The following is a 24,324-nucleotide window of genomic DNA, read 5'->3' as shown; positions in this document are numbered from 1 at the left end:
TGGGGGGCACAGAGATGACCCTTGTGGACAGAGGCCCCCTGCTGTGTCCTGCAGCTCTCCTCTCCTCCCGACCACACTACATCTCTGTGACCCCAAGCTGCTGACACCCCCACTGAGCTGCTAGATTAAAGGCACAGGAAGAACCCGCTCTCCGACAGAACACGCATCCATGTTTTAGTTCTCTGATGCCCGCCTGGAACCCACCTTGGACTGGGTCACATCGACACCCAGGGCCATAAGCGGCATAGTCCACGAGCCCCCGGTGCCCAAGGGACTGTGGCCGGGGCCAGCCAGACAGGGAAGGGGAGTCAAGTCCAAACCCACACACGGAGAGGAAGCGAGCAGGTGTCCAGGCTCCTCCGCAATGCCCAGTTCCACACTCCTGGTGCTCGGAGAGCTGGGGTCGGGCTGAGCCTGCGAGGCAGGAGCAGCTTACTCGCTCACATGCGATGAACATTTTCTGAGATGCAGGTATGATTCCAGGGGCTGGGGCTTCAGAGCCCAAGAGAACACAGTTCCTGCTGTCAGGGATCACATTGCACCATGGCAAGGCGAGGGGGGTGACTGTTGTCAGACCCTTGGCCGCCTGTATCTTTTGCAATTTTGTGCCCATTAAGGTCTTTGCCCTGCCTGTCTCCACAGCATGGGGTTTTATCAGCACCAGGGAAGGAGACTCAGGATGGCTGGGCATGGCTTACTGGCCACAAAAAGGCTCAGGAGGGCAAGCGCAGACAGGCCTGCCCAAGCTGTTCCTACCCCAAGCACAGGGAGCTGTGGTCACAAGTGCCTGCAGAACAGGTCCTGGGCACATGATCCTCTGGTCCTAATTCTCCCAGGTAAGTTGACTCCAAGTTCCCTTATGATGAGCCACAGTTCAAGGTGACAGAGACGGAGGGGGCCCCGCTTCCTCTCAGGAGTGCAGCATGGAACTTTCTCTCCAGAAAAGAGAAGCTATAAACCCGTGGCTCTGTAGCAGGAAACAGAGACTGGAGAAGCGAGAGGGCTGCCTACCCTGAATCACAGCGCGGCTTCCCCGCATGGTTGCCTGGTCATTCAAGGGGTACCTCGAGTACCTGGTACATGCGGGATGCGAGGTGCTGTCCAAACCCTGGGGAGACCTCAGGGGTCACTCAGTGTAGCATTAGGAGCAGCATGGGGGGAGAGATGTGCTCCCTTCGAATACTGTGCAACTACTCTTAAACATAAATATTCCACTGGAAAAATGTCAACCTGGAGTTTCTCTTGAGCTTCTGCTAACATGGTTAAGGTCTCCCAGTGGCGAGAACAGTCACTGCCACGATCAAGGAAACTCTGATCGTCCATCATTCTACCCAGGGAGTTTCCATCTATCAGGGACAATGGTCTTACAAACAGATAAATCCCGATCACCTGATCTAAGTAGCACAACTGAAGAGGAACCACACTCTGTGGGTCCACAGAGGAAGTGCCCAAGGGGTTCAAATGAATGGCTCAGACCCTTATCACATGTCCTGAATAGCATCAGGCAAATTCCATATGTTAACTCATTTCATCCTGATAATAAGCCTGTGAGGATCACTTTAGCTTTTTACAGATGAGAAAACTTACGCTCAGCCTTTCCCCCACACTGTTCCGGGATGACTCGCTCTCCCCTCCATTTCTACCAAGTTCGGATTCATCCTTCAAGGTCTAAGCCAAGTGTCACCTCCTCCAGGAAGCCTTCCCTGGTGCTCCTGGTCTGGTTTGATGCCCTTTTCCGTTTTTTAACAACAGCCTGCCCTTATTCATATCCTAGCATCTATTAAACTGTGTCGCCATATTTATTTATTTCCCTGTCTTTTCCATTAAACTGGGAGAGGGAGACGAGTGTCCGTTTTTGCTCCCCCCACCCCAGCAGGGTCCCTGGAGCCGCCCGGAGGGGGGGGGGGTTCAGTGACAGAGCTTAGATTCCAGCTGTCAACGTGAAGCCCATGCTGTCCCCTGTGTGTGCTGTCAAGGACAGCAAGGATGATCTGGAGAGCCGTCACCTCACAAAGTACAAGATGACTCAATTATGAAGGGATCTCAAGCTGAAAGTTGATCTGAAGGAGAGAGAAAAGGGCAGCTTCCGAGAACTCGAGCCAGAGAAACCAAAAATCTTCCCAGATGGCCACTGATTGGAAAGAACAATTTTAGACTCTTCTGAGGCCCTGGAAGCCTGACATTTAAAGAGGCCAATGTATATCTTGAGCCTGTTCCTAAGATAACATGTGACAGGTGAGCCGGGAGCCCGCCTGCCCTGATGGGACGCGCTCTCCCGGCTAGGACGGCGGCCCCGTCGCCCCCACAGCCCCGCCACCTGAAGGCAATCGCTGTTCCCTCCTGGCTTCAGCTTTCCAGAGACCAACCAAACGACCCTCCTACTCTCCTTTTTATTCTGTTTTATGCGGCTCTCAGAGAGCCCGTGCCTTTCACTTCTGTACCCCGAACGCAGGCCCAAAGCTGTGGGACAGACTGGGACAAGGCTCCGCGTCACACTTGCGTCAACCCCAGGGTTCGCAAGGTCTGAGACCTGTAACACGGTTGTAAGGGACACTTTCGGTAGTATTTTGTGTGGCCAACTCTTTAAAAAATATATTAATAGTTCTATAATTATTTTTACAGTTTCCTTCTATTAATAGCAAGTGACTAGGCTTCTATTTTTGCACCAGATTACCTTTCTAAAAATAGCGATTTAAGTTTTCAAAAAGAGAGTAGGGGTGCCTGGGTGGCTCAGTCGCTTAAGCGTCTGACTCTGGGTTTCGTCTCAGGTCACGATCTCCGGGTCGTGAGATGGAGCCCTATGTTGGGCCCCGGGCTCAGGGGAAGCCCGCCTGAGATTCTCTCTCTCTCTCTCTCTCCCATTCTCCTTCTGCCCTCCCTCTGCTCACACTCTCACTCTCTAAAATAAATAAATCTTTAAAAATAAAGGAGTACAGTGACCTAGGACCAAGTCCAAGTCCAAGAGTACTCCATATGCAGAACACATGGGAATAGCGAGGAAGTGGATGTTGTGTGGGAGAAACACTGACCTGCACAAGGAACATAGGAATGTGGGCTCTGGGGAACTCACAAGTTGTTCCAGGAATAAAATAAGATGATGGGGGGGGGGGGGGACTGAAATGAAAAGGACACTGTTATTAATAATAATAATAATAATAATGCCAACCAGGATATGGCTTGGCTGCTCAGTGAGGAGCCCGGCATGCCTGAGACAGACTGAAACAGGGTTAAAGCTTGGTTTGCAAAGGCCTTAAAAGTGATTTGCTTCTGCTGAGTCCGTGGTCCAGAAGCGGTAGGCTACTTTAGAACCACATTCACAAAAATAATAATAAAATCCGACAAGGCAGATGTGTCTTACAGGACTGCAGGTTGGTTCTGTGCCTCTCCCGTGACCCCGTGGTTCTCAGACAGGAGCGTTTTGCTTTTAGAAAAGGTGGGACGCGGTGTCTCTAAGCACAGGCGTGTTTCTCAATGGGAAATGGACCCGGCCTCACAGACACAGGCCAGAGCGTGACCGTCCACGGCACTTCCACGGCCGCCAGCCCTCTCTCCCCTTTTTCTCAAGCCACGTGGGAGCCACAGCCAGGACCAAAAGCCACCACATGTTTTCCAGAAACCCAGTTTCTAGTCCAGATCCGAAGTCAAGGTTTCCCCTAATGCTTCAGGGTCCGTTGTCCGTTCAGGCGCATCCGCCCTGGTCCGGGCCCCAGCAGTCTTGCTCTCTCCCTGACCCTACTCCCTCTAACCCTCTTTGGCCACTGCCAGACTGTGCCCACTGCCACATGCCTGGGAAACGCACAAACCCTCCACTCCGCGGAGCTGACACCCTTCGCTCAGGCAAGGATTTGTTTAAACAGAAACGAATGCATCTGGTGAGGAAGGGCTAGGGGGCTTTCTCAGGAGTGTCTTCTCTCGGGGCAACATACCTAAAAAAAAGTCTTTCCTATTTCTGGGCCTCATTCTGCCCAGGGTGTCCTAGACCCTTCCGGCTGCGGCTCCGTGAACCCGGAGCAGGCTACGGCACGGCAGCACCTCAAAGCAGCGGCGCAGGTCCCAGCCACCCGGCATGGTCTGAGTCCGGACCACTTTCCCTGGGGTCCCTGTCATCGGCAGCTGGACCTTCGGGCTCTTTGGGATTCCAGACTGCAGGCTGACAGGCTGCGCGTCCCCAGCAATCAGAGCTGTCTGGGAACCTGAGGGGCACCTAAACTCTCCAGATTCCTGAAGTCTGCATGGGCAGCGCCGCAGAGCACGGGCCTCTGAAGCCACAAAGCTTTAGGTTGAGTTTGAGGCTCTGCCTCCTTCCAGGCACATAAACTTGAGCAAGGAACTTGACCCGCCTGAACGCAGTTCCCCACGCAACGTGGAGACACACACACGCTCACCTCGGTGGATCACTGAGGGCACCTGAGACTGTGGACGCCGCAGCAGCAGGTGCACTAACGCACTATCCTGTAAATGTTGTGAGGGGTGGGCCGTGTGTGGCTTGAACGCCGGTGTAGAAGATCACGGAGCCAGGCCTATGCTAAATGCTCTATTAAGGACAGACTTGGCCACACACAGTAAATCGCAGTAAATCACCGCTGCTCTGAGCCCGGAGCGCCCCTCCGTCACCCCAGCCACTCTACCCTTCCCCTAGGATCGCCCAGATCACCCCATAATCCGGCCCGGGACAAAGAGGTCCTCCACGTGACCTCCAGTCTGACCGGCTGCCGTCCTCCTGGTTGTCACATACTTTTAATTTCTCTCCCTGGCTGTTCACGATTCCCATTACGGGACCAGCCCTGAGCACGGAACGTAGCAGATGCTCAAAAGACACTTGACATCGGGTTGGGAGCAGTGATGGGATCATTTTTTGGTTAATTAATGGATATAACTACAGAGAGTTCATCAGTAGGAATCACTTGCATCAGAGATCTCTGTCCCCGCTGTTAACCTATGCAAAAATCTCTGAGTAACAAATTGCTTGTGTGTGTGTGCGTGTGTGTGTGTGTGTGTGTGGAGGGGGCCTTGTTGAGAAAGAGAATCTCGGGTACTCAGAACTACAGAATTCTTACCAAAGTGAGGAAGTTGCCTAGCAACCTCCTCCTCAGCCAATGAAAGGAAAATGTCAAGCGTGAGTCTTCCTGACTGGCCAGACAAGGGAGCAAGTGGCCTGGTGTGTCCAGCCCTTTGCCGCCACGCAGGGACTTTGCTGGCCTGCTAACACAGCTCTCCTGCACAGCGGAAACTTGTACGGAGGCTTGACACCGGTTACTACCCACCTCGGGAAGGGGACGGAGGTCAAGAGACGCTATCTCTGAGTCACAACTCTCCATCTAAAGTCCAGGGAGCATTGCACAGCCCAGTCCCACTCAACCCTCTCCCATGGGGGCACCAGCAGACACTCAAGCCTGTCTCCTTGTCTCTGATGGGGGGACGTGGTGTGTGAGCCCCAGAATCATAGAGCAGTCTGACACCTGGCTTGTTCTTGCTTTAAAAAGAAAAAAAAATACTTTTTAAAAAAATTATTTATTATTTGAGAGAGACACAGAGAGCATGGGGGGGGGGGGGGGGGGGGGGGGGGGGGGGACAGAGGCAGAGGGAGCGAATCGTCCGCAGACTCCCCACTGAATAAGGAACCTTCTCTCAGGACCCTGCGATCTTGACCTGAGCCAAAATCCAGAGCCAATCGCTTCCACCGACTCAGCCACCCAGGTGCCCCATGGCTGGCTCTTCCTAGTGTAAGGGAAACTTATCATCCCCTGCCTCCTCCCGCCATGGCTGCTTGGCTCCTAACACAGGCAGGCTGCAGAGCGAGGTAGGCAGAGGCCCGCCACAGGACGGCACTTTAACTGACACTAATCAGCACCTCCTTCCATGACTAACAACAACAAAAGAATATAACATTCATGGAGCAATTGCCCGGAGCCAGATCTGGTTCCCGACACTTTATATACATTGACAGACTTCATACCTTCAAGACCCCTTAAGGTTGGTTTGCTTTTCTGTACTGTACAAAGGCAAAAGCTGGGGTACGGAGAAATTAAAGACTTCGCCCAAGGGAACAGGACTTGTAAATTATACCCGTGGCATCTGAATGGAGGAAAGCAGCGGATCTGGGCTTTAGCCCCACCCCCACCATGAACGACCCTCCTCTGGGACTCCTCCCTGCCTTCCCCAATCTAACTGGCCACCCTACTCTGGACTTTGACCCTGTTGTTAAAAGAATTTATTTTTTTTCTTATTTGATTTTATTTTCAGTGTTCCAAGATTGTTACACATATTGCATGGAGCACTGGGTGTGGTGCATACACAAAGACTTTATTTTTTTAAGTCATCTCTACACCGAACATGGGGCTCAAACTCACTCCTGATCTCCGGGACCGGGCAGTCAGATGTCCCTGACCTTGGCACTTTCTGACTAAGACACTCCCCTCCCAGACTCTGGCCCCACCCACTTCCAATGTTGGGGGGGGGGGGTTCCATTCAGCCTGACCTTTGCTTCTCCCTTCTCCAGTGGAGGGGGCACTTGGATGCCAGGGGTTTGCTAGTCCACGTTTCTTATATTTGAGTCACTGTCGGCATGTTCAAAAGCACTGGCAAGTAAGCCTCCGAGCTTCTCGGCCACCCGGACCTGGACAGGAGGGTGTCTCCGAGGCACCGAGCTCTACAGCTTACGGAGGGCCAACTCCAAGGTGGGAGGTCCCCAACTCCCAGGCAGTAAGGAGCAGAAGCAGAAGCCACATTTCTTGATAAGAAGCCTTCTCTGCTCTCGAAGCGTTTTCTGGCTTTCTCAGTGGGGAAAATAAAGCAAAGTGGCAGAAGTGGAGAGTGTGTGGGAGAAGGGGCTCAGCACCCAGGGCCCCCCAGCAGCAAGGGAGGAGGCCAAGATCAGCGGCTCACGGGTTCCGCGCCCGAGCCAGCCCCTCGGAGTCTCCCAGGGCAGTTCCGGCTTCCAGCAGGTCCCTTTAAAGGAGGGCTTGGGGCTGTTGGGGTGGGGGAGGGGGTTGTTTCTCCCCGTGCTTGGGGGAGGGGGAGAGCACAGTGGCATCCCTTCTTCCTCCCCCCTCCCTGCCCCTCCCTGCTCCCACCCTGCCAGCCCCTCCCACCCCACCTCTCCTAAAATCTGCCATGATGGGGGTAGTGAAAAGCAGGCAAAGATTGATAATCAGCCTCATTATCACCAGCATTATATATAATTATAGCAAAACCTTACTCATTTCGATCAATTGAGAAAAAAACCAGTCTAAATTCTTGACAAGTTGGCAGATTACTTTTAAATTACAATTTTATTACTGCTAAGTAACACACGTGAAGAGTTTGTATTTCCAGTACCGCAAGCTAATGGTTATTAAGCGGAGATTTTATAAAATCTGCTTTAAAAGACTTCTTTGTAATTAACACCCGGTTAATATGCTAATGATGCTCCTACCAGGCTTTTTAAATTGCTTCAAAACAGATGTATCTTAAATGGGGCAACACTCTACAGTCTGACTTGTTCCACGAACTTTTTTTGTGTGTGTCATTTTTTTTTTTTTGGCAAAGGAGCAAATACAAACTAGTTCATACCATGACCAAATTTAATCACCTTTCCAAATCAGTTAGGTCATAAATTCGTAAGGCCATATTGCTTAGGGTTAGAAACCAGACTTTCAGGGTTTGTAGAAAAGAAAATAATCCCAGAGAGTTTTCAGGACTTGCTGAAGGCTACACGATCAGTACAAAAACACTGTGTCTTCTGGCTCCCAGGTTCAAGGTCATTCCACACCCTACATACCATCTCTCACAAAGCTCTTCATAACTATATACTGTTTATTTCCATGTCTGTTATTGGTTCAATCAGTCAAAAAAATATTTGTTGAGTGCCTACCATGTACCAGACCCCAAGCTAGGCACTACGGAGAGAGCAGTCCCTCCTGGGAGCCGGTGCCTGGTTCATGGAAGCTTGAACCTGACTCAGAGTGGTTGGTAGGGCAGAAGTAAACCCCATTAGCTCGAGCTCGAGTTAGAAAAACAGGTTCAGAATGATAAAGTGACCTTTTTAAGCACTTGCTGTGAACTATTATAGACCTAGAATCTGAGATGAGCCTAGCACAGTTTCTGGTAACCTTTCTGCATGTAATTAATGACATCTTGCTTGGATACCACTTTTTCTACCCAAATTATCAGCCTTGATGGTACAGGTGGGTATTACGCTGTGTCTAACTCATAAGGGAGCGGGAGGCCAGGATCCTGGAGCAGGGGCTCCTCTAACAAGGAACACTCTGTGTCCCTTTAAACCAGCTCCATACAGCGGCGGACCATGGACCTGTCGTAGGTCCACTAAGACAATGCCGATGACCCCACTCAAATGGAAATTAAAAAAAAAAAAAAATGCCGATGAATGTTTCAAGCATTTGCTGAGGGTGCCCCCATCTCACCCCTTGTTCCTGAAGTCCTTGCACAACCATGTTGTCCGTATCCAGCTCTTGAACCCATGACTGCGGTCCCTTTTTCTATCTTTCTGGCCTTCTTGTTCAAAATACAGTCTTCTAAAGACTGCAATCATCTAAAATACAGTGAACAACACCCCTAGTGCATGTTAACATTAGGCAAGGCACACAGGATCATTTGTTCCCAGGGTCTAAATGCGTAAATTCCTGGGACCCATTCGCTAAACCTCAGTCCCAAGAAACATTTCTGGAAATAAGTCATCTCCAAATACGGAGGCAGACTCCAGAGCGTGTAACTAGTTTATCATTTCTTCAGGACAGGGAATGGGTCTGCCTTCTTGGAGCTCTGCACAACCCTTGCACAAGCCAGATACTTAGCCAACGTGTGCCTAACCACCAACCGGCATTCCCAGCACAGTCTAGAATATTCTCTCCCTGCTGATGAACTCTGACCTTTGCTCTACTCCCCTCATCGTTGAGGCTGAGAAGTCACAGGTACCATGACCGCCTAAATGTCTAAGAGACTGCTTCCCAATGACGCTAGTGACCAGCAAAGGAGATGAAGGAGATGTTGAGTTCGCAGACATGAAAGCCAGGCCAAACAGCCTAGAAGAAATATCCCAACATATGTGTTAAGCTCCTTCCGGGCCGCTCCTCTGACTCCTAGTAAATGCTTTCTGAATTAAAGATCATAAGCTTCTCCATTTTTCAAGTTCAGGTGTTGGATTCTGAAATCCCATCAGGAACTTGAGCTTGATTTCATACCTCGAATCTTCCCCTCTCTCTCCCTGTCTCTCAATCAAGGTATTTAATAAAGACAGCAGGGGGTTCCAGGTTGTTCATGACTCATCAAAGTCAATGGCCCTGGGCCAAGGTCTCCTGAAAATTTGGAGGGGTTGAAGGTCCCAGGTCCCAGCTCTCTTTCTGCCAGATCTCAGGAGGCTTGCCCCAGAATGACTTGTGAAAACAGAACTTTCTGTAACACGCACTGAATCCACATCTGCCTTTGCTTTGTCAGGATCGCCTGGAGTGCCGCCTGATGTTTTAAGAACAGGCACACCTCCCCTAAGAAAAATCTACGCACAAAATTCTAGTGACTTTAGAACTAGAGTCTCCAAATTTTCTGAAATGGCAAGGGGGATCTTTTACCAAGTGTTTACGATCGTCTAGGCTTTATTTATTAAACCCCTACACTGTGGAAAGTTAACACTGACCCTGTGGGGTGGTGTAGAGCTGAGTTATTTCCCCAAAGGGTGGGGGGAGGGTTCTCAGAGGCTTCCCCACCCCTCCCTCCTTCTCCCCCTCCAGCCACCCCAGGGAACCCAGTCTAAAGACCACAAGCAGCTGCAGGTCCGGGGCAAGCCACCCTGCTTCCCCACATGTCCTCGCCTGTAACTAAGGGGTCACCCCCACCCCGACCCCAACCCGCAGGCCCCTCAGTCTGGCTTTAAAGACTCAGCCCTGTGGTGGCGGGGAAGCCAGGAGGAGGTTGGTTAGAGGCAGAGATGGGAACCACTGCAGACTGGAGAGCACTCAGCCTTCTCCAGAACGACCCCCTCGGGCTTCGCAAACAGACAGGAGCCCTGAACCTCCCTGTACCTTAGCTTTCGCTACTTCAGTTACGGCTCCTCTCACCCTAGGACAGGATTCGGATACAAGCAGTTGCAACAGGAGACCCTAGAGCCAGCAAAGACTCAAAGGTTTACTCTCCCGCTCTTCATAAAGTTTGCTGAGCCCCACCTTAGAATATAAGGTCGCGCTCCGTGTATTAGGACAAAGCGGGGTCCATCTGGAGACTTTTTGGATTTTTGTTTTCTTAGCACCTCCCAGTGCCCAGTGTCCTGCCCCTACGCCCAGTCATTTCAGTCATTTGCTGTAATTACACATGTCCAAAAGACGCATTATGATCTGAGCACTGAGATTGTCAGTTGCTGTTATTACACATAATTCACCCATTTGTGGCAGATCTGGGACTCCGTGCCCCCATTTGTGGCAGATCTGGGACTCCGTGCCCCCGCACCCCACCCGCTCTCCATCCTAACCCCCCAACAAACAGCAGGTGCAGCATACGGCTCCAGCACCGCAGGCAGCTCGCACCTGCCTGGATTTGGATCCTGGGTCTGCCCCTTACCAGCTGGGTGATCTTGAGCAGTTTGCTAAACCTCCCCGTGACTCTGGTCATCTAGTCCAACAGTGACACTGTCATCACTCCCCGTGATAACGGTAGTGCCTTCCCTCAAGGAGCCCTAGAGAACATTAAATGAGACGGTGTTTGCAATGCCCAAGAGAGATTTGCAATGTGGAGGAGGGCTTGGCACACAGCAGGTGCATAATACACATTAGCTACCATTTTACTCTTGTGACGACTGCTGAGCAGGACCTGGACCAATCCCAGGAGAGCCCCCCACACCCAGGCATTCTAGAAAATAAATTTTTAAATTCCCTAGGCCTCTGAGTCTTCCACTTTCCAATAAGAGAAAATCACAGCATCCCAGCCACCCAGCTCTGGTGGCAAAGTTCTCTGCAGATACAGAAGCGACATAATGAGGGGAAGGAAGAGGTGGAGAATTTAGATTAGTCTTTGCACAATTTCTTCCCCCAGTTCCTATTCAGCTCTCTGTCTCCTGGTAAGATTGTAAATGTTTCAGAAAATAGTTTACACTAAATATGTTCCTTCCTAAATCTCAATAAACAGTTACGCCTTCCGACATAAACCCTAACCACTTATGTCCACAGTAGGTTCTAATTAGCCACCCACACATTTGTGGAGGGGAGAAGTATGTTCTGACGCACGCATCCGTGTACACAGACACACACACACACAGCTCCCACACCCACGCACATCCTCACAGCGCCCCCCAGACATACACACAAACACGTGGGGACACGTAACTCCGACCCACCCCTCCTCTAAGGAGACTCTTAGGGGAAAAGCAGAGTGTTCCGCACAAAGGTCAGGGCCAGCTGGGCAGGACTCTTGCAAATCAGCGGGCCTCCAGGGGCAGCCCCAGGCAGGGCCGCAGAGTCCCTTGCTGCTGAGTGACTGCGAACTCCCCCGTGTTTTATTCCTCAGTGGCCAGGCCACAGGTCTGCGGCCACGGGGCAGGGTCGCGGCGGGATCAGGGCTCCTCAGCCCAGCAAGGCCTGCGCTGCTTCCCGTGGCTTCCTGGCCTGTCCCCGAGCAAGTGTGTGGTCCACAGACGCCCTGACCAGTAGCTCAGCTGACCAGGGATACTGGAGCCCGATGGCCTGGGTTCAAATCCCGGCCAGTGCCACTTTCCGGCCCCGAGACCTTCAACACCTTACCACACTGTGTGGTGACTCCGCTTCCTCGCCTCTAAAAGCAGCGGGATCCTCGTGGTGACTCCTCGGAGGGTGGTCAGGAGCCTTCAGGGTCAAGGGCTCGCGAGGGGAACGGGCCCCGCACAAGGGCGGCTGCAGTGACCCTTGTTCCCTGAAACGCGAGCCCCGCCCCCGCTCCTGCTCTCCCCCGAGGATTACCGCCCAACTGGATGGGGGAATTACAGGCTTTGTTTTGCCATCTTCTTAGAGGCAGCAACTGTCTCCTCCAGGCAAACAAATCTCTTACTGAGCAGCTGGCAAAGCCAGGACTTGGAGAAGGAGGGAAGGGTCACAAGGCAGGGCGGGGCGCTGGGCACCGGGGCACCTCGGCCAGACCACCGCGGCCACCGCAACCCAGGTAGGCACCGCAGCTCGGCCCAAGGAACCGGCCCCTCTTCACCAACGGAACGATGAGCTCACATCTGGGAAGCAAAGCTCCAGACACAATCCCCAGGGGGGATCTCCCACAGGTGACTCCTAGAACTCCTCACAGGGGATCCCAGGAGCCCCCTGAGGTTCCATTTGCTGCTGTATAAAAAGGCAAGGGGGGCAGGCACGAAATCCCTGCAGCTACGTGTTTCCTCTCTCTGTGCCGGCGCTGCAGGTGACAGCCAGCCCAGTCCTCAGGTTTTCCCTGTGCCTCCGGGGTGTGCCAAGTTCTCAGACAGACGTCCCTGCAGCTGGGGCGCGGGGAGGGGGGGGGGATGTCCTCTGGCTCCGTGTTTTAGCACTCTGAGCCGGTGCACGCAAACAAAACGGAAAACATCAACAGAGCTAAACAAAATAATTGTTCTCCTCCCTTGGGAACAAGGAAAAGTCGCATCAGAGGGAGACATTTAAACAACCTAGTGGCCCTTTTCCCTCTGGCTCCCCATGTTACATCAACGTATTTTCTTCTGTGGCTGCACTGCTGTGTCTCCTTGTCTCTGAAACCGCATTACACCAACCACCAGAGCCCCCACAATCGTGAGACTCCAAACCAGCAAAAGTGCGTGCATCTTCGTGGACCTCATTTTATTTCCCAAGATTCCTAATTCATTATTCTCCAATAACGTTTGATTTTTCAGTTAATCTGCATGTTCAGTGCTTGAGCAAAATGGAAGAGATGAAAATATTAACTTTTACTACAGACCAAACACACAGACAGCACCAAAGTGGCTGCTTCTCCGAATGTTTGCATGTTTCAGTCTCAAAACAATACCTGAGGATGGATTATCAGCTCCATTTTAGAGACCAAGGCACTGAGGCTCAGAGACTGGCAATTCCTTGCCTTAGGCCACACAGCTGGTATGTGAACCCAACTCCAGTTCTCTTGCTCTTTCTCTCTCCCTTTCATTAGATCCAATTAAAGGAGTACTATTCGAAGTTTGAGTCAGGGGTTTTCTGGAAGGTTCTCTCCCATTCAAGCCCATGTAGCCTTAGACTGGCCCCTGCCTTGTTGAGGCCTCCATTTCCACTCCAAAAATGAGAGGTCCAAGATGGTCTTCGAGGTCCCTGAGCAGACTAACATTTCGAGATTGCAACAGGCGGCCCCGGTTGAATTTGGCGCTAGACCTTTATCCAACCTTGCTCTTAGCTCTCTCCCAGGATCTTTCCACCCTCAACCCTGTTTCACTCCCACTGGCTCAGAGGGTCTCCATGGCATTCATGAAGCCACAGCCTCCCAGACCTTGGGAGATCTAAGACCTCGAGGACAAGCACATCCCTCTGACCTCAGACAACTGAATTCAGAGGGAAAAGAAAAAAGTGTCTCGACTGTTAATGGGACCAAGACGGGAGCTGAGAAGGCTTTTCACACCCAGGACCCAACTATAAACGAGATCAGATGTCCCGGTCATGGCCTTGGCCACCACTCTCACTGGGTCATAGCATGAGACTGGCCCCAATGACTTCAACATCCCCTCTTCCAGGGACACATCCATGGTCCCCCACCTCTTGAGTCCCAGCAACAGCCTCCTCCTGCACCCCAAAGCACACAGAGCCAGAAATATGACAGTATGCCTGTGTGATAAGCCTGCTCTGCACAAGTGGCAGAGCCTGCGTCTCATTCACATCTGTCTTCCCAGAACCTAATACCACACTTGGCTCAAAAACTCCCCAAGGCACCCTGAATGAAAAAGCAAGTGCCCTAGCCCAACACAACCCCGGCAGGGACCATGGCCACCTTGCAAAGTCCCTCCACGCCTCACAGAGGGCTCTGCACAGCCAAGGAGGCAAGCTGTCCCCCCCCCCCCCCCCCCCCCCAGCCCTGGGATGAATTGCCTATCTGTCCACACAGGAGGTCGGGAGAGCAGGGACTTTTCAGTTCTCAAGACCTAACAAGAATTTCTGCTTTGTCCTGGCTGCCAGCATCCGCAGGGCAAAAGCTCCTCTTTGGCTCCCAAGAGCACAAGCTTCGTGCCACCAGCTGACAAGTGACAGGCCAGTCGGTCAGCTGTTGGTTCCATTTATTCAAAGCTGGACGGCTGAACTGCTTCTGCCACTGAATCGAGGGAGCCTTGAGTCCCACGGAAGGCGGCCCCTGAAAAGTGAGCCGGGGCTGCCCTCCCGGGCTTGGGGACTTGGACCTTCCGCCTGCCAGTCCCGGGAGCGCAGACTCCCGCACCCAGATCCGACCCTCCACCCTCCGGACAGAACTGCCAGCAGGGACCCTGGCAGTGGAAAGCAGCAGGGAGGGGGCGCGAGGCTATTAGCAAATCAAAAGGGAAGACAACAGAGGAAGGAAAACAGGGTGGCAAATTCAAGTGCTCCGTTTTCTTTTTTAAAAATCCGACTGTAGGGAGATCTGCGTTTCAATAAAACAAGCATGCCCTTGTGACCAAGTATGGCAGGGGCTCTTAGTAGAGAGGCAAAAAGCCTTTTTCATCACATTTTTCTCCTTACAAGTTGGATAATAGGTTACGTCCCAGGGATACCCTCTGACTCGGCCACATCGCCCACCCGCACACACACACTGGGTTCTAACAACGCTCGCGCTCCGCCGGGTCTCCGACCCATTCCCGGGCAGGTGGCTGGGGCGCTCCGCGGGGCGTCTGCACGCCCGCTCTTCTGCTCGCTCCTGCGGCTGTGCACGGATCCTCGCCTCCGACCACCCCCTCTCCCTCCCTCTCCCCTGCACGCACAGACCCACTCCGCGGAAACACACGACCAGGGCGGACGAACACCCCTGCCCTCCTCCTAATTCACTGGCAGCCGCGTGCCCGCAGGTCGCGGCTCCCCTCCGGCCCCTCCAGACAGGTCCCCCACCCCCCACCCCCGACCCCGGGGCAGCCCCGGCGCCGGACTCACCGCCGAAGCCTGTGGGAAACTTCATGAAGTGAGAATAATTCCCGTACATGTTTCCTCTTCAGTTCATGTTCCTCTCCCGAGCGTCTGCCGAAGAGCGCGGCCTCCCGGGCTCCCGCGCGCCGCCGGGGCTGCCTTCAACTCGGGCTAACAGGAGCGCTCATCGCTTCCTCGCAGCCCGGGCAGCTCGGGCTGGGCCGGCCCCCCGGGATTAGTCTGGAATCTGCCCCTCGCTCGGAGCGGCCACATCGCGCGTCCGGGCGGCGCGGCAGCTGGTGCCTGTCACTTACCACGCACGGCGCCGCCGCCGCGCCCCGCCGCGCACGGGCTCCTGTTGCTTTGATTCACTCGGGGCTGGGCCGCCGCGTGCGCTCCGCCGGCTCCGCGCCTCCCCGGGGGGCGCTGCCGGCGGCGGGCCCCGCGTCCCGGAAGCCCACGGCGCGGCGTGACCGCCCCCCCGGAGGTCGGGAGCCGGGGAGGGGCGGCGGGGGCAGGGGCCGGGGGACGCGGGGGGGGCGGGGGGGGGGGGGGCGGGGGGCGCTCCTCCATGATTGGCACCCACGCACATCGATGGGGTGCTGGGCACATGCGTTTTTGCACTCGGGCTCCAGTCCGTCCTCTGCACTGGGTTTTTGTTTTCCTGCAGGGGGGCAGGGGTGAGGGCCTAGAGAGAACAGAGCCCCTTCCTGGGCACAAGATCGGAGAAGGGGGAGACTCGGGCCCCAGCTGTGGAACACTAAGCTGCAGCCTCCCTCGCGTGTGCGGTGGGCCTCTCCTGCTCTGGGGCCGGTGGCGTTTGAGCTCTAACAGAAGAAGCCTGACAGGTGCAGCCCCGGGGCATTCACAGGGAAGACGTGCGAGCAGGGAGGGCTCCAGGTGGCGGTGGCCATTCACTGGAGGGATGCCTTCGCCCGACACACCGCGGCCATCCGGCCCTCGTATCCCATCCGGCTCCCCTCAGAAGGCACCACTGAGTCCTCACTGAGCCAGAGACTCTCTAGGCTGGAACCCAGCTACATATCAGAGTCCAGGTATCCCTTTGACGTGCGGATCTGTTATACAGCTTTCCTGACAACACACTGTGGGCCTATCCTTGGACACCTCCAGCCATGGGAGGCTCACTACTATCCCATTCCATTTCCAGAGAGCTCTTGCCATAAGAAAGTTTTTTAACTGAAATGACGTCTACCTCTTTTCTGTAGCTTCTGCCAACAGGCTCTAGGGTCACATAAGAGGAGCCCCCAGGGTTCTTCGAATTCACAGAAAAATCTCCAGTGTCCGCAATCTACTTCTCGGGGCGCCCTGGCCTCGTTCAACCTGCCCATGTACCACCAATCATTCGAGTCCATTGACAATCTGTTCTTTTTCTAGGAATATGCTTCAGTTTCTGGAGACCCTCAGGGAGGGGAAGGGAGTTGGCCAGACCTGAATACATTATTTCAGCTATGACCCCGATCTCCTCCACCTGGTGTCTGGGTCGGCAGGGCAACGCAGGTGCCGTCAGCAGACCCACCGCGGTCATGGGCTGAGTTCTGAGGGGCTGGGACAGGATGAGAGTTTTGCCCTTGATGTGGCGCGGCACGCGGAGGGAGGCAAGGCAACTCAAGGCCCCAAGAGTCAAGTGCTAAGAGAACCCAGCAAAAAACTAAGAGTAAAGACCCAGAGACAGGAACAGAGTCCATATGACGCGGGAGGAAGGGGCCCAGATGGGGATCAGAGCCGGTTGGTCAGGAAGGAGGAAGAAAGAGGCAGGCAGGCTAGCATTGCGAAGGCCTGATGTGCCCGGGGCTTCCTTGGTTGGGGGGTGGCCTCAGAAGCTCCGTTGAGAACGGGCATTAGATGTGGACCGTGCAGAATACACGGGGACTGTTTGCCTCCCTGCATTTGGGCTCACTCATCACTCCGAGTCTTCTGGGGTTCATGTCTCTTCCATCCAGTGCATGTTATTCCTCCCCCCTATTTCGACACTTCCGAAGACCTGACACCCTCCTCCCATATTTTCTCTAACTTAGGGACAAAAATACTGAAAAGGACATAGCAAGGATGTCCTAGGGCATACCAACGTGCCATCCAATTATAGGACCATGGACACTTGGCTCATAAAACACTCGTTGTGTGGCCGGAAGAGGCTGTGTCTGCAGAGGAAACCAGTCAGAAGCCAGCGTTGCTGGGTACAAATCCCAGTTCCATTGCTACGAGCCTCACTCAGGCACTGAGTGTCCCTGGGCATCAGCGACCCCATAGCCTTGTGATTCAGTCCACACGTGTTAATCACTTAGAAGGTGGCAGATACATAATTAATTCTCAATGGGTACAAGCCATTTTGATGATGATGCTGATGTAACTTTCAGCAAGTCATTTCCCCCTTTTTACTCATTGGTAGAATGATAGAAAAGTGCTAGGTGAGTTCCAAAACCCCCTTCAATTTGAAAATTAAAAGCAAATGAATCCAGCCCCCAATTCCATAACTGTCCATTTTTTTCCCCCCAGAAGCATCTGAAGTCTTACTAAAGCACAAACGACCATTTTGTATGTCTGTCTGAGAAAGAAATGAGGTATTCCAGCACAACGGACTTCCTGGTGGACCAGTGCTGGCAAGGGCTCTTCCAAGTACTCAAAAGCCATCCTGTAAAAAGCTCTCCTTAGAGCCTTATTCAAGGTCAAGGTCAAGATGGTTTGTCAGCAGTGAGTGGTAGGCTCTACTTTCTTCCCCTTTTGCTAAGTTAGGTGACCCTGACCACTTCTGCTCACAGCATAAAGACCAAAAGCCTTAGCCTGGTAGGGAAAGGCCCCACTGTCTTGTCTCAACCTACCTTTTAAGCTCCATCAGGAGGAAAGTGCTCTACAATAGAAGTCCTAAGTAAGGCCCAGCACCTCCAGCTGTGTGACCCTGGCCAAGCTCATTTACTCCCGGGGGAGGGGGAACACCCATACCACTCAGCTGGCTAAGGTTTCTGGGTTTTGTTTTTGCTTCATGATCCAATGGGATGAGGGGACTGCGTGGGTTTTGGCTTGGCTTGGGAGTTCTGTTTGTTGTACACACCAAAGTTCTAAACAGATACAAGGAAGTAATATCTTCATGTTTGTCTGTTTGGGTTTTTTTCTTCCCTTTCTCCAATGGTCCCTTCCGGTCTGGCTATTTTGCTCACTGTGGGAACACAGCTTGGTTCATCCCAACTTGTGGTTCATTGTTATGTCCATTCACCTTCCCCAACCCGACCTGCATCCCCACATAAATTGTTCTCCTGCCTAAAGGCTGGAACACAGTAGGTGCTCAATAAATATTTTTGAATTTAAAAAAATCCTTGATATGCTTATAGCAAGATACCCCAGCATGATTTCCTTGTGGCACCTTTCATAACAAGCCATACACTTTGTCTTAAGTAAAAGAAATACAAGTGTGGCTTTTCTTTCTAATCCACATTTTTGGCTGGCACCGCGGTGTCCTAAGACCGTTACTGATATAACAACATTCGCCTGACCTAAGCCCTTCCCAGACAACCCCACCGACTTCAGTCACTCCTCTGCCCCCAGCTGTTACTGGCTTCTCATTAGGATGTCGGATGAAAAACCAAATGCTCAGTGTCCATGGTGGGAATTAGCTAATTCATTCATAAGAATTCTGAGCTCACTGCTTGTCAAGGCTAATTATCTATTCCTCTTAAGTGATACGTTCTGCTTTTATTAAAGCCATTAGTGCCTTTGAGTAAATGAAAAGGGCATCTGTTTTCACTAGTATGTTTGACACAGACTCTGCATATCTTAGGTTCACCCTGGTAATAAAAGGATATAGCTTTACCACTGGTCTGTGTGTGTGTGTGTGTGTGTTGTGTGTGTAAGAAAAATGGAAATACAAAAGAATATTTTGCAGTAAACATGAATAAAAAACCAAAGCCATTTATTCGATATAAAATGTAGAGGCAAATACCTCTAAGCTGATGGCACCAATTAATACTGTTACCTTTGTGTAGTTCTTCACCTGCCCAATAGTATATAAAGTCTCAGTGTGTTTTCCCAACTATTAAACAGGGCATACTCTATGACCCTATCTGATAAATGAGCAATTTGAGTCCAGGGCTGTGAAGTCAGAGAAGGAAAGAGAGCCGCACTAACCGGTCAGATTGCGGATGTGATCTCATGACTAGGAAGTGACAGAAATGAGTATAAAACCAGACCCCCAACTCTGACACCCAGCCAGAGTGTCCTTCACGAGACCTTGACCCTTCCCTTATTAATGATGTATTTCTATTACATGTGTTATGGGACAGAAGGGTCTTACATATCCTTTTTTTCTCCTCACTGTCACTCATTCATTCACGTATCATTCAGCCACCACTTGCTGAGAGCCTTTCACCTGTCAGTCCCTGGGGGAGCACCAAGAGACAAGATCAAGTCGCTGACCTCACGGAGCTTGTGCAGTCTGACGGAGGCGCTGGAGAGCAAACAAATAGTCACAGATATAAATGTACCGTTAGCAGCCATGATAAGTGTGATGGGAGGAAAATAATTGGATGAGATGAGAGACCATAGCAGGGAAATCTAATTTAAATTGAAAGGTCAGGGAGAATTCTTGGAGGAAATGACAGTTATACTCAGATCTAAAGAAAGAATAAGATACAGTTGGGGGGAAAGGAAGCGGTGGGGGGAGCATGGACCAGGCACAGGGAACAGCGGGTCTAAGAGCACCGAGGAGGGAACGAGCTCAGTGCACGCCAGAAGCTGGGGAGTACGATGTTCAGGTCTCCCCCACAGATGACCTGGCTTCCAAGAGTTCCACAGTGCCATTGTCTCACCCCTGATTCTGTGTCCGACGGGCCGGGTCAGCGGTGTACTGCTGGAAACTTCCCTGCCTGGCTTTGTGTCCCCTTCACATGCTGGGCAGATTCAGATAACTCACTGTTTCCCAGGGCTGCCACCCCACTAATCCATCTTTGTGTTCCCTCTGCTCCTCCGCTCAGAAAAGCCCTCCCCTCTTCCCGTTCTCTGTCCAAATACCCCCCTTCCCCCAGACCGTTCTCATGGGCACTTCTCAATGGCCCTCCGTTGGAACCACTCTCTCCTGGATTCCCACAGCCTGTAGCCGGGACCATTCTTATGTTTCTCATCACGTCCCTTCTTCTATGGTTCTCCTGAACGCATCTGAAAAGTCCCCTCCCTAGGCAGGAATAGGTTAACCTAAATAACTGGCAACTGGGTCCGAGTCATTTTGAGGCCCCGGCAGCATTTACGACAGTGTCTAACACATCATAGAAACCCAGTAACTGCATGATGTGTGAATGAGTGGACATTTGTGGATTAAGCTAGCCTCTCCTGATGTCAGCCCAGGGTACCAGACTCGAGGAGGTGAGTGTTCCTAGGTGCCAACAGTTCTTACAATCTCATTTTCATTTTCATGGACTCCTTCTTATGGAGTCATACACTCCTGTATGGACAGGCTTGATATGGGCATTGGGACAATATATGCGTCTTGGGGACTGAGAGCCTCTGAGGATGGAAATGAGGTGTCTGATTCGGAAAGAGTGATTAGCTCTAAATGAAGACCGTCTCAGCCATCCCCCAAACCTGGGCCGTTTCCATAAGGCCTAACGGGTGTTCAAAGACACATGCTTTATCTACAAGGTGTCCTCTGTGGCTTAGCAACCAGTCGTGTTTGTATCATGGCCAGTGGCTCCAGTCAATAGTGAAACAAGACGACTTAAACTTGCCCTAAGGGAATTGTTCCCAAATTTACAGTTACCCGGAAGCTTAAAAAAATTACAGAAGCCTTTTCCACCTCTAGAGATTATGTCACTGGTTTGGGGTTGTGGTCTGGGTTTAAGAAGGGCTAAAAACCCCTGGTGCTCCTAACGCCCAGCTAGATGACTTTGGGAACTACTGACTTAAGGAAAGAAAACCTTCCTTTAATAGGAGGCTAAGAAGGAGCCATCAGCTTCCTGGGATAATTCCAAGGAAATGGCAAGATCCACTTCACCCATTTGCTGGGACACACAGTTGGGACACATGGACCCAAGAAGCTCTTGCTTAGCAGGAGAGGTGGTGGCTGAGGCCATCCGCTGCGTGGATTTAGCATATACTGATTTGAGGTTTGCTGGGACTGTGTGTGACATACTCACTCACTCCCCATCCCCTCTGCCATTATTCATTAAAGGCACTACCTTAAGGCCGTCTCCTCTGTCAATCTTCCCTTAATGATGGTTAGTGCTTCCACTGTCCTCCAAAAAACTTGCTTAAATATTTATTAGGGCACCAGTTTAATTTCCCTTTGTATCATAATTACTTATTAAACTAGGACCTTCTCGAATATAGGGACAACTTCTTATTCATCTTTATAGTTTCAAAGAATCTAACATTTTGCTTTGTACACAGTGAGTGCTTAATAAATGCTTATTGAATGGATGCTACGAGGACAACTATGAACCAGACAGGCTCTATCCCTGCTCTCACGGACCTATAAGCTACGAGCTTAAGGGTAATTTTCAACTGCCCTTAACTCCTAACTACAAAATGTTGTCATAACATGTTCAAGGTGGAAAGAACAGTTACAGAGACGCCTCCATCTCTTGGTTCCCAAATGATGGTCATAAAATGTTCCCTGTCGTAAACAACTCGACCACAGCTGCAAAGTACATGGGGGCTCTCAGGATACAGAGCAACTGTGATCACACAGAGCTGAGACCAGAGGGAAACATCTGGTCTCTTCTAGAGAGAGGCCAGCACTTCAAATATGGGACACTCTAATCCAGACTGGGTCCAGATCCAAGGGTTCACAGCCACAGAGGTGGATGTCAGCACCAGACCTCGGGAAGGCCTGCTCAAGTCCCGTAGAGGGAAGACGACATCCTGGAGTAGAGCCCAGCCCCCAAGACCAGGTCCCTGGTACTCCTATTCTGCTGAACAGACATCCATCGGGCTGGCCAGGGGCCGCATATATTCAAGGTGTAGATTTAGAGGCTGTGACCCAAACACACACACAGGCCAAGCGATCTATTTTCAGACCCAGCTCACTCTTGGGGAAGAGGCTCTAAATATACCCTCCAGTGACCTCGGGCGGCAGGTTATCATTGCTGGCGGCTGGGCGGGGTGGGACAGGCACGGACGCCAGGAAACTCACCAGGACCCCCAACGCAGTGCAAAGGCCCCACCACTTACAGGGCTAAATTTACATAAGGGCAAGTGTCCGTTATTGTGGACGGGGTTTGCTTGTACAAGCACCTGGCCATGGGCTCCGTAGGGCAACAAAACCTCTATCTTGTCCCCTCAGAAGAGCCACTGAGTGTCTAGGTGCCACAAAGGAGAACGGAAGCAAAACTGGACTCATTCTGTTCTCAGGAATTCACATCAGAGGAAGGTCCCGCAATTGTCTAAGCAGCAGTAATGAAATTTCCCCTGTGCCTAACACCTGACCGTCTACAGCATGCTTTTATAGCTTATTTATAAGCAGGTATGAAATATTACTAAAAGCAAACCCAAGGGAGCCGCAGAGGGAAAGGATGTTGGATATTAGGACATGAGAATTTATCTCGCTGTCATGATTTTCTCTCTAACGGGGAAGGCCTTTTGAGTTAGTGTTCAGCCAAGACATAGTTCTCTTACTGCCAAAAGCCGAACCCCGTATAACTAACTCTATTTCCAGGCAGCTAATCCCAAAAGGCCAGAAAGCATTTAGTTCCAGAAGGCATTGAGCGAGAGCTGCATAAACCACCAGCATTTAGGTAACTGCCGAAGAGCAAAAATGATTAGAAATGGCTAAAGGCAGATGGAGAGTTGATCAGGGGCAGAGGTGGGGCATAAGGAAGGTCTTAAAGTCCATGTTTAGCAACGTCAGAGAGAGTTTGAGAGATCTCGGTACGTAGTGCATTAGAGTAGCCTCGGAAGCAATACCAGGCCCACTTTAGCTGGTACCAACCCTGGGACACCAAAGAGAACGAGTGGAGGAAGTCGGGATAGGAGACATTTACCCCCGCAGCAGAGCGGCTCAGAGGTCCATACCATTTGCACGAGACTCAACCGGGAAGCTTGTTAAACCAAGAGACTTCTGGGGCCTGCCTCTGATTCAGAGTCTTTGGGGCTAGAGAGGGCCTCTGCATGAGGGTCTTTAACAAGCTCCCCAGGTAATTCCCATAGGCAGTGACATTTAAGAATCAGAGCTTTGTGGAATGGTATCTAGAGAAGACCAGATCTTACTGGAGTATGCACGCCAGGTTGCCGGGTTCGAGATTACTCATTGGCGCCTCCTGGTTACTCCATAAAGCCAACATTCATGTTGTGACATTAGTGTCACAGCCCGAGCTCCTGAAGTCATGCTTAGTACAAGCAGTGGAGTCAAGCATAGGAAATTCTTTTGACTCTAAATGCTGTGTTCCCCCTACCACCTTTCACCTTGAAGATGCAATCCTTGAACTGTCCAAACCTCTGTCCCCAGCAAGCAGGAGGCCAAGGCTCTGGTCAGAGGAAGGTTCTGGAAAATGGGTGGAGGTCAGGGGTGAGGGAGGAGTGAGGTAGGAGAGAGGTGGTGTTTGCCTGTGGTTACGGTTTTGGAAGGGCTTAGCTGGGAGAAAGGAGACCCAAGAGACGAGAAATAGCTCAAAGCCTTCAGGATACAGAGGGCTGGCTGGAGAGGAACAGGCTGGCAAAAGGAGCCCCAGAGGATGGCCAGTTAGAGCTGGGGCTTCAGGGACAGAAGGACGGTGGGGGAGAGGCAGATCTAGAAGCAGTTCCCTGGTGCAATGGCCCAGAGGGGAGAGGAAGGCTTTTCTGGCTGCCTGTGACGTCACCCTGGGCAGCTGTTAGCAGAAGCGTTATTTCTGGAATTGCCCAAACATCAGTGACTCTTAAGGGGGAATTTCAGACACATCAGCAGGCTGGGCACAGATATTTAAGGACTGGAGCCTTTGTGCCGCCTAATCAAAGCCTCCGTCTGAGGCCGATGCCGCCCCCTCCCCCCTCGGACCCACGCGGATGCGGCTGGTCTAGATCCTTCACAGGCTTGAGCCAGCCAAGACTGGAAGGGCTCTGAAATCAAAGGTGGAAAAGGCAGGGGTGGCGGAGAGGACATCCCAGCGGAAGAAAACAATCCTCAAGGACTTCAGACCACCAAAAGCTAAAGCAGGAAGGGAGGAAATTCAGTTAATCTTCTCAGTAGTTCTGGAACATCCATTACTTCCCAGCTGTTTGACGGGCAGGGGTACACCCTTTCTGTATTTCAGGGAAGGATCGGTCATGCTAGGTAATTTAAAAAAGCAATCACGATTAGGGCTAAAAATTCATCACCCCTTTTCCATTG

At 51.8% G+C, this 24,324-nt stretch overlaps 1 protein-coding gene across 8 annotated transcripts in view; it reads right to left on the bottom strand.

The window, feature by feature from the left end:
• Positions 1 to 24,324, bottom strand: part of RXRG (retinoid X receptor gamma) — a 213,567-nt gene that overhangs the window by 26,131 nt on the left and 163,112 nt on the right. Inside the window, exon 1 of one of the 8 annotated variants that reach the window (XM_059413396.1) lies at positions 15,045 to 15,429. The exons of the other annotated variants lie outside the window; for them this stretch is intronic. Within the exon in view, the coding sequence (XP_059269379.1) occupies positions 15,045 to 15,093 (49 nt within the window). The 5' untranslated portion in view covers positions 15,094 to 15,429. Of the gene's footprint in view, positions 1 to 15,044; positions 15,430 to 24,324 lie in introns of those variants that run through there. 8 annotated transcript variants of the gene reach the window in all.

This window comes from Mustela nigripes, chromosome 10 (genome assembly GCF_022355385.1).
Source record: "Mustela nigripes isolate SB6536 chromosome 10, MUSNIG.SB6536, whole genome shotgun sequence".
Classification (NCBI taxonomy): domain Eukaryota; kingdom Metazoa; phylum Chordata; class Mammalia; order Carnivora; family Mustelidae; genus Mustela; species Mustela nigripes.
Note: the sequence above shows the minus strand (reverse complement) of the source record. Positions and strands in the feature narration are given on the sequence as shown.